This window comes from Peromyscus leucopus, chromosome 8b (genome assembly GCF_004664715.2).
Source record: "Peromyscus leucopus breed LL Stock chromosome 8b, UCI_PerLeu_2.1, whole genome shotgun sequence".
In the NCBI taxonomy this organism is placed as follows: domain Eukaryota; kingdom Metazoa; phylum Chordata; class Mammalia; order Rodentia; family Cricetidae; genus Peromyscus; species Peromyscus leucopus.
Window position 1 is genome coordinate 40,724,476 of NC_051086.1, and position 10,619 is coordinate 40,735,094.

At 46.4% G+C, this 10,619-nt stretch overlaps 1 protein-coding gene across 4 annotated transcripts in view; it reads right to left on the reverse strand.

Moving 5' to 3' along the window:
• Positions 1-9,833, reverse strand: part of Gemin5 (gem nuclear organelle associated protein 5) — a 48,778-nt gene extending 38,945 nt beyond the window's left edge. For 2 of the 4 annotated variants that reach the window (XM_028863171.2, XM_028863170.2), the window contains exons 1-6: positions 9,593-9,833; positions 8,778-8,938; positions 6,699-6,880; positions 4,365-4,516; positions 4,047-4,163; positions 946-1,078 (exon numbers count right to left, since the gene is read on the reverse strand). In XM_028863171.2, coding sequence (XP_028719004.1) covers positions 946-1,078; positions 4,047-4,163; positions 4,365-4,516; positions 6,699-6,880; positions 8,778-8,938; positions 9,593-9,758 — 911 coding nt within the window. In that variant the 5' untranslated portion in view covers positions 9,759-9,833. Of the gene's footprint in view, positions 1-945; positions 1,079-4,046; positions 4,167-4,364; positions 4,517-6,698; positions 6,881-8,777; positions 8,939-9,592 lie in introns of all 4 variants that reach the window. The other 2 variants (XM_028863169.2, XM_028863168.2) reach the window with 1 other exon arrangement.
• Positions 9,834-10,619: the final 786 nt, after the last annotated feature.

Here is a 10,619-nt window from a genome sequence, read left to right on the forward strand (position 1 = left end):
GTGTCTTTGGCACTGTGAAATACATAGTCTTTGCTCTTTTCTGGCCTGCATCTCTGAAGCAGTAACTTTTGCACATGAAGCTGATAGCTGCAGCCTCGAGGTGGCTAAAAGATGTAGGCTGGTCACTCAGCAGACCCAGGCAGGATAAAGGAGTGACTTACAGTCCCAGCCCAATGTTAAGAAAGGGGAGGGATCAAGATAAGCTGGTCACCAATGGCTTCATCAATTACATGTGTGTAACAGTGATTCCATAAAAGTCAAAGAAGGACTGGAGAGGCCTCTTCTCTCCCACATGCTGCCCTGCAACTCTCAACTGTACCCTCTTGAATATCCATATAAATAGGTGAGTTTTATCAGTGGCTTACGCCAATGAACTGAACCAGGGAATCCTGGTTTACAGAGCAGCTCAAGTCAAACCACCTAGGGTTTTCAACTAGCATGTGGGGGGGAGGGGGCAGTGGGCAAGGCAAAGGGATGGCTCAGTCTGTAAAGACACCCCAGGGAGCCATGATTCTGTTAGTAAACAGCACAGGCCTCACAAATTTTCCCATCTATCATTTCATTTATCATGCCAAGATGGCTGGGCAAAGTGAGGCACTTGAGGAGCTGAGGCAGGAAGATCCTGAGTTCTAGGACAATCTGTGCCATAAGTGAGACCCTGTCTTTAAAAAAAAGATGAATTATAATGATAACATAAACCCTGGTTATTTCTCCATTTTCTTTTCTTTTTCCAAGACAGAGTCTCTATGTGTAGCCCTGGTTGTCCTGGAACTCACTCTGTAGACCAGGCTGCCTCAAACTTGAGATCTGCTTGCCTCTGCCTCCCAAGCGCTGGGATTAAAGGTGTGCGCCACCGATTTCTCCATTTTCTGAACACATAATAAGCCTGGGGAATTTCCAAATATGAAGCACATATTTACTAGAAAGCACAACCCCAAGACTTACCCAAAACAACTGGATACCAGCTGTGTTGGCTGGTTCTTGGGCCAATGAAGTGTCAACCAAAGACGTTCTTTAACTGTTGGGTCCACACCCCCTCCTCTTCTCTTCAGAAAGGGCAATTTCAAAACCATTATACCTGTAGATTAGAAGAGAGTCAATGAGTTCTCCAAACAGTGAAAGAGGAACCTCACCCTCCCAGAAATCCTCAATTCTATGGTCTACAAGCTGTTTGGTTAAGTTATAGTAAAACCCGGGGCTAGGTGACTCAGTGAAGAGCTTGCCATGCAGGCTTGAAGACCTCAACTCAGGCCCCCAGCACCCATTAAAAAGAAGTAGTCTGCTGCAGTGTGGAAGCAGACCCAGGCAGATCCCAGGAGCTTGCTGGCCAGCTGCTAGTCTAGCCTCATCACTCAGGGGCAGGTTCAGTGAGATCCTGTCTCAAAAAACAAGGCCGAGAGAAACAACAACAACTAAACATGAAGAACTGAGGAAGACACCCAACATCACCTCCAAACATGTGCGCACACAAGAAGGAACACCTCCTTTTGTTATGGAGACACACTAAGATAGAGGTTAAATCCAATCTAGCCATTTACGCCAAACAAGCTTTTACAGGCTATCCGGAAACATGAAAAATTAAGAGTATCTTTGTCTGGGACAGCCTGGGGAGACAGCCCACTTCACAAAGTGATTGCCTTGCAAGCACTGAAACTTGACTTTGATCTCCAGGACCCATATCAAAACCAGGCATGGTAGCAGATGCCTGTCCACGTGCTAGGGAGTCAGAAGCACAGCTCTCTGGCTTAACCATCCAGCCTAGCTGACTTGTTAAATTCCAAGTCAGTGAGATTTCGTGTCTTTAAATGGCACCTGAGAAATAACACCAAAGGTTATCCATTGGTCCGTAGATGGATGTGCACACACACATGGACATACACACATGGAAATATTTTTGTGTGGAAAAATGAGTTCCTAATTAGAATGAGAACCTACCTGACATTTTAACAATCGCAGGACAGTGGAATTCTCCTACAGCAGTGGTTCTCAACCTTCCTAAGGCTGCGACCCTTTAATACAGTTAGTTCCTCATGTTGTGATGACCTCCAACCTACAATTATTTTCATTGCTACTTCATAACTGTAATTTTGCTACTGCTATGAATCGTAATGTAAGTATCTGATATACAGAATATCTGATATGCGACCCCTGTGAAAAGACCATTTGCCCTTCAAAGGGGTTTGGCCCCCAGGTTGAGAACCACCGCCCTAGTTGGCTATAACTCTAATGGGGTAAATTTGACAGTCAACACTTTTGGCAGTCAACACAGTGTCAGGGAAACCTCCACCATACTGACCCGGAGAGCTGTACCGTTCATCAGAACAAGTACAGCATTACAAACACACACGCCAGGGTCTGAGTTCAGAGATCCAATTCAGGAGATCCCAAGTGGAATCCAGAAAACTGAACTTTCTAGTACTCTCCATCAGGTCTGCTGTACAAGGGGAATCCAGGACTTCTGTGCACAGCCATAATGTTCAGGGATCCTCAGACAGGTGTCCTGGGAGGTCCAGTTGGGGAGGTGTGTTTAGGTTCATCTGAACAAAGTGGTGGTGCTGGCAAGATAGCTCAGTGGTCAGAGTGCTTGCCACACAAATCTGATGACCTGAGTCTGATCCCCAGAACCCACATAAAGGTATGAGGAGAGAACCGATTTCAGAGCTGCCTGACCCTCAAACACACATACCCTCTACCCAACAGCAATAAATAAAAATGTGAACGCAGCAAGCTTGATCATGTGCACAGTGGGCATTCTGGGTCTGTACCACCTGCCCTGCATCTGTCTCTGGGAGTTACAACTCGGGTTTTTTCCATTCTTAAGAGTCAAGGAAAGCCCATTAGTCCTGTTCTTACAGTAAAGATCTTGCTCTCCGGTGGATCTCTGTGAGTCTGAGGTCACCTTGGTCTACATAGCAAGTTCTAGGACATAGGACAGCCTTGCTTTGCATGGCAGGCATGGCTCCTTCAGCAAAGCAGGGGTCCTTGCCTTCTGGACGACACCAGAATACAGAAGAAACGAAGGCCAGATGTCCAGAACAGAGAGCTCTAACCAGGACACAAGAGTCAACAACTTTCTGGTAACAGATCTTGGACAGATGATGTTCTTGGAATAAGATGAACAAGCAGCTAACTCGACTGCAGCAGGACAAGCTTTGCCACCAAAGAAAGAGACACCGAGACAAAACACACAAGACCTGGGAGAGAGTCTCGATGAGGCATTATCTAGGTTAGTTTGGCCTCTGAGCATGTCTGTGGGGGACTGTCTAGATTGACAACAGATACAGGAGGGCCCAGCTGACTATGGGATGTATCCTTCGGTAGATGGTCCCAGGCTATACAAGAAAGCCGGCTAAGCATGAGCCAGGGTGTGAGCCACCATGTGGCATTCCTCCATTGGATGGTTTCTGCTCCAAGTTCCTGCCTTGACTTCCCTCAATGACAGACTGCAACCTATAAGCTGAAATAAAACCATCCTTTCCTTTTATCAGAGCAACAGAAAGGAAGCTAGAAACACCTACAATGGGTGGCACCATTGGTTTAGGTCCTGAACTGCCTGAGAGCAGAGAAAGCTGAGCAGTAGGTGCGCAGGCATCTCCTCCCCCCCCTCCCCCCTACCCCACTCCCACCCCCACTGTGGATGTAACTAGTTGCTTCAAGTTCATTCTGACTTCTCTAAAACAAGAGACGGTAAGGGGGCTGGAGAAAAATGGCTCATCAGTTAAGAGGACTTGTTGTTGCTTTCCTAGAAAGGCCAGGTTCAGTTTCCAGCACCCACATGGTGACCACGAACAGTTTGTAACTCCCGTTCCTAGAGGATCCAATGCCTTCTTCTGGTCTTCATGAGCACATACATAGTACACAGACATGTGCATGCAAAACACCCATACACATAAAATAAAAGCCAATCAACCTTTAAAAAAATAATAAAATGATAACCAAACCTGGAGTTTGGCTGAATACACTCTTATTCCCTTCAAGTTGGTTTGTTGTTGTTTTTTTTTTAGCAGCAGAAATGAACGCAGGACAACACTGGGCATCAACCTTACCCCGTCCTCGGGAGCAGCTCCAGATTCGAATGGTCTGATCCTTGCTTCCCGTGGCTAAGTAGCAGCCTTTTGTAATGGGTGTTTCTGTTATCAGTTTCCCATTGGGAATGTTGGGTTCTTCTAGGAAAGAGAAGGCAATTTTATTTTTAATTTACAGTGAACACACACTTGTGACAAAAAAGTTACTTTCCCAAAACTCAGTTCTCCCCTTCCTAGTCTGATCTGTGAGGCTCGAGTTTTACATGTAATTCAGAAGTCGCAATCCTACACTCAGTTCTTTAGGTCTAAAGAGACCAGAAGCGCCTGCGATCGTCTTACCCGAGTTTTCCTCTTGGTGTATGGATAAGCAGTCTTCGCCAGACAGAGGACACCAGGCTATGGAGTGGATTTCATCATCGTGACCTCGAAGCCTGTGAATGACTTCTCCTTTCTTACTGATGTCAATGATCACCACTATACCATCCTTGTAGCTGAAAAGTAAGTTAGAAATACAGCAGGGGCCTGCAGATTCACACTGCTAAGCCACTCACCTTTCTGAGCTCTAACTCAAGCAGCAGGACCTTCCTTACCAGCTCAAATCCTACGCATGCTTGACCTGGGTCTAGATTCCGCTCTCTTCTCTGAAGACTCCTTCCCACCATGCCCTGCCTCCTTTTACAGCCATTTGCAGACCTCCAGGCTGATGCTAACTCAAAAGACATGACTTCCCCCCTCTTCTCCACCCCCTCCTCCCAGTACCCACTGGATTTACAGCTTGTATTGCTGCTGCCCTGAAAGGTGAAACAAATTATTTAGAAATATTACTAAAAAATAAAGACAGCTCACTAATAAACTTTTTTTTTCTTTTTTTTTTTTTGAGATAGCCTCATACATCCAGACTGGCCACAATCCCACTACGTGCCAAGGATGATCATGAACTTCTGATTTTCCTACATCCACCTCCCAAGTGCTGAGATCACAGGCATGAGCCAACATATTTTCTTAATGCAGTACCGGGGACTGAACCCAGGACTCTGTTCATGCTAGACAAGCACTCTACCAGAGGAGCTCCATCTCTAGCTCTACAGCTGATAATACCTCCCACTTACAAACCTAACAAGAACTGTTACACTGTGTGGTGCTTTGAACAGAAATGGCCCTCATTGACTCAAGGGTTTGAATGCTTGGCCCATAGGGAATGGCACTATTAGGAGCTGTGGTCTTGTTGGAATAGATGTGGCCTTGGTGGAACAAGTATGTCATTGGGGGTGGGTTTTGAGGTCTCAGATACTCAAGCCACACCCAGTGTGGCAGTCTCTTCCTGCTGCCTGCAGATCAAGATGTAGAGCCCTCACCTCCTTCTCCAGCACCATATCTGTCTGCACATTACCATGCTTCCTGCCATGAGGATAATGGACTAAATCTCTGAACTGTAAACCAGCCCCAATTAAATGTTTTCTAAGAGGTGTCGTGGTCATGGTGTCTCTTCACACCAACAGAAGCCCTAAGACATACTGTACCCTAGAGCTGCATTTGTCCTACACATTACTCTATGAATTGATAAGAAAATGAGAAATTCTAACAGCTTTTTAAAAAATGAATTATTTTGGACACATTAAAAAGTATCTGATGGGGGTTGGAGCGATAGCTCAGCAGTTGAGAGCACTGGTTGTTCTTCCAGAGGACCTGAAGTCCCAGCAACACAAGGGGGCTCACAATCATGTCTCTCATCCTAAAGGATCTGATGCCCTCTTCTGGTCTCCTAGGGCACTGCAAGCACATGGTGCACAAACATGCAGGTAAAATATCCATCCATGTTAAAAACAAACAAACAAACAAACAAACACCATCCAACCAGCAAACCTTACACCAGCAGTTCTCAATCTGAATCACAACCCTTTCACAGGGTAGCCTAAAACCTTCAGATATTTACATTGTGATTCATTAACAGTAGCAAAATTAGTTACAAAGTAGCAACAAAAACAATTTTATGGTTGGGGTCACCACAACACGAGGAAGTATATTAAAGGGTAGCAGCATTAGGAAGGCTGAGAACCAATGCCTTAAAGTATCTACTACCTAGCTTAAGGAAAAAAAAAAATTAACCACCCAAACAGCTTATACCTCCTCCTACCAAATTTCTGCTTTGCTTTCTGAGAGGTAGCCAATGTTTCTGATTTGTAACCTAGCATCCCTGGACTTTCTTTATAAATGTTTCCAACTAAGAGACCATTTTATTTTGTACATCCAAAAGCTTCATAAATGGTATCATAAAGCTAGCTTTCTTTGTCTGTTCTGTTTGTGAGGTGCATGTTAGGATACATGTATCCCTAGTTCAGGTTTGTGGTGCCAGACCCAGAGCAGAGTCACGTGACACTCTGAAGTTAATGTCACATCCAAGGATAGTATAAATTAGCCAAGAGAGAAAGAACACACTCCTAACATTTGGAGGGTGACTGGAAAAATTAGATGGAAAGAGGGGAGAAAACATAGTATCATGGTAAGAGGGGCAGTGGAGAAAAGCCTGGATCTGGAGATCACGTGACACCAGGACAGCAGGCTTCCTCTGAGGACTGGGTCATACAAGGCAAGGAGATGGAAAAGCAGGACCATAAATTAAACCAAACCATCAACAGATAAACATCAACAGACAGCACAGTACTTGGTACTCACCCAATGGCTACTAAGTCTTCATGATGAGGCGAACACGTAAGACAGAAAATGGTCCTGGGCTCCGTGAAGAGGTGCTGGCTGTCGTTTCTGTTAAGCCAGTGACAGAAAACAACTCCTTTTTCATCCCCAGAGACTATTAAGTCCTTAACCGTTGGAGACCAATGCAGTGCTGATATTGTATGCTTCAAACAAAGCAAAGTCAGATGAGTCTCGCTGGTCAGTGTTGTACTATAAACTAGTCTAATGTTAGGCACATTACAGGCACTTAGGGACTGTGCTACAGATACCTGTAGAGTGATATATTGGTCAATGTTGTACTATAAACTAGTCTAATGTTAGGCACATTACAGGCACTTAGGGACTGTGCTACAGATACCTGTAGAGTGATATATTGGTCAATGTTGTACTATAAACTAGTCTAATGTTAGGCACATTACAGGCACTTAGGGACTGTGCTACAGATACCTGTAGAGTGATATACTGAATCCAAAGTGAGAACTTTTTGTGTGTTTTTGAGACACAGCCTCATTCTGTAGTCCAGGGTAGCCTGGAACTCAGAGTGATCCTCCTGCCTCAGTCTCCTGAGTCCTAGGATTGCCATGTCTGGCTTTCTGGAGACACACACACACTCTTATTTACGTGTGTTTGTGCAAACTCATGCCATGTGTTTGTATGTGGAGGAGGCTGCAGGAGGGCATTGAGTTCCCTGGAGCTGGTTGTGAGTGATGGAAACCACATGAGTGATGGAAATCCAACTTGGGTCCTTTGGGAGAGCAGGAAGTTCTCACTCACCCCCAAGCCCCAAAGTTGCTGGGTTTTGTTTGTTTGTTTTTTATTGGGCTGTGGGGAGTGTGTGCCACAGCTGAGCACGTGGCAGTCAGATGACTACTCACGGAGCCAGTAGTCTCCTTCTACTTTTATGTGGGTCCCAGAGATTAAACTACCCAGGGAGCTGGAGAGATGGCTCAGTGCCTAAGGGCACTTGTTGTTCCCAGCACCCAGATGGCGGCCAACAACCTTCAGTAACTTCAGTTCTCACCTCTTCTCATCACCACAGACACCAGGCACACAGGCAAAATACTCAGACACATACAAAATAAAATGAAAGAACACAAAATATCAAAACTCAGGTTATCAGGCTTATATGACAAGCACTTTGACCTGGAAAGCCATCTTATCTGCCCAGGTGTTTATTTTATATAAAACTATTGACTCTGTCAGACTTTGTAGGTCATGCTATTGTCCTACAAAGGACACTCACTGTTTAACTCTGTTGTTACACCATGAAAGCAGCCACAGATAAGAATTAATGACTAGGGGCTAGAGAGATGGCTCAGTGGTTAAAGGCACTGGATGCTCTTTCAGAGGCCCTGGGTTTGATTTCCAGAACTCACAGGTAGCTCACACCTGTCTATAATGGGATCTGAATGCCCTCTTCTGGTATGCAGACGTACACATAGAAAAACTAGCCATGCCAGGCAGTGGTCCTGCATGCCTTTAATGCCAGCACTCAGGAGGCAGAGGTCAGCCTGGTCTACAGAGTGAGCTCCAGGACAGGCTCCAAAGGCTACACAGAGAAACCCTGTCCCGAAAAACAAACAAACAAAAAAAAAAAAAAAAGAAAAAAGAAAAAGAAAAACTACCCATATACATAAAGAGGTAGTGATTACATGTAGCCATACTTTAGTATTAGCTTTATAAATAGGCGGCATAGTTAACTTGTGGTCTGTCTGTCCCCCTTAGCCCCAGACAGGATCTCTCCTGTAGACAGGACAGGCCTTGAAATCCTCATCTTTCTGCCTCCATTCCCCAGGTGCTAGGATTATAGGTGTGCACCATCATGCCCACTTATGCAGTTCTAGGGGTTGAACCCAGGGCTCTGTGTAGGCTAGGCAATCACTCTACTGACTGAGTTACATCCCCTACTTTAAGCTCTATTTTCAAAAGAAAAAAAAATGCATCTTTAAAAGGTTTTAGAAGACCTTTCAACATATCTAACTAATGAACACAAATTATTAACATTCCTTCACATGGATGAGACGTATTAAAACACTCTGAGGACTCAGGATGGACCGTTACCTGATGGAGTGAGTGTTCTGTCACCACTGCCTTAGTCTCTACATCCCAGATTTTCACTGTCCCATCATCTGAGCTGGTGGCACAGAGGTTGTATTGTCCAGGGTGATGAGAAAAAGTGAAGCCGGATACTCTTTCAGTGTGTCCCACCAACTCTCCTACAACTGGAAGTAAAACCAGACTTGTTTAACTAAACCACCATCCAGACAATCGGACAGCATGCTGCTGGATGAACAACACGCAGATGAATAGTTGGGCCAAGTTCGCAGGCTGACGACTAGACTAGTCTTAGTCCACAGGTGAACGTGAAAGCCGTTTTTACTTAATTTTGCCATAGGTCATCAGGAATAGAACAAGCTGATATTTCATAACACAAGGCATCATCAAACCCTGGTTTGTGTTTGCTTCATTTTCTTTTGTGTCTTGCTACGGTTGGCCTGGAACTCACTTATGTAGCCTAGGCTGGCTTTGAACGCGCGGCAATCCTCAAGCCTCGGCCTCCCATGTTGCTGGGAATCAGACAAGCATCACCGCATCTGGAGCAAATTCAGACTCACCCCATTCATCCTACAGAAATCAGCATCCTGTATCACCCAGCGGGAGCAGGGAACCGAGAACTGCCCCCAGCCCAAGGGGCGTCCTAGGGGCCGGCGGGGCCTTGGCAAGGGAGGAAGGCCAGGAGCGCGGTAAACCGGGTCTAGCCCGGGCCAGCCCCTCCGAGCGTAATGGTCCCACGTGCGCCCGTGGTACGAGCCGGCAACCTACAAACCCCGGGAGAGCAAGGCGGAAAAGACAGCGCCGACCCGTGGGGGGCTCACCTCGAAACGGGGGTGCCCCTGGGCTCGCGCCCGCACCCGGACCCACGCGGACGAGGAATACGGAGGTCCGGGCAGCGAAGCCAAAGATGCCTCCGGGCGCCGCGTCGCTGCAGCGCGCGCAGTACCAGTTGGGGGACGGCGGTAGCGTCCGCGGCTCTGGTTTCATCTCCGCGGCCGCCGAGGCTCAGCGAGCAGCTCCGGTGGGGTGGTTCGCAACCGCGGCGTGTAGCGGGAGGGGCGGGACCAAATTGAACCCCGCCCCTGAAGGTGGGCGCTACGGAGTGCGTCGAGGTCCAAGCTGCGCTCTCGCTCTCGTGCGCTGCCTGGGACTGAATTCCCCGCCCCGAGGTTAAGCATTTTCCTTAATTAAGGGATTAGACCGGTGGAACCCGCCAGCCAGCCACGGACGGAGGTTTAGCCTTCAGGGCAGTTCAGTATCCCAGTCCAGTATTATTATTTTTTTTTTAAAGATACGTAGCGACATACTTTGTCAGTTTTGGGGGTTGAGGTTTTTTTTTTTTTGCTGTTTTCTTAATTCCAAGACATTGTTTCTTTGACAGTTGCAAGAATGTATTTAACTAAATACTAAAAGAATGAATCCAACTCTGGTGTAAATCCCAGCACTCGAGAAGCTGAGGCAGGAGGATTGCCTCGAGCTTCAGGCCAGGCAGCCTAGGTTATAGTGTGAGAGCCTGTCAAAAGAAATAAAATGAATCAGGAATCAGAAAGGGCAGGAAGAGTTTCTGACTCTGGGTTCTTGGTATTTAAAGATTAAAGAACTGGGGTCCGAAGGGCCTCCTCCTGCTTGTTGGAGTGCCAATGCTGTGAAGAGAACTGAATGTGGCTCGTGGTGTGGAAGTAAAAAAGAATTGGAGTCTCCTTACCACCCAGACATGAGCAGAGCACTCAGATTCTGCCATACTTCTGTATTGCTATTTGCCCTCCCCAAATTCGGCATAGGAAAACTTGCAATGGCTATCGTTAATCCAGAGCTCTTACATGTGCTAGCATGGCCTGTGGGCTCTGA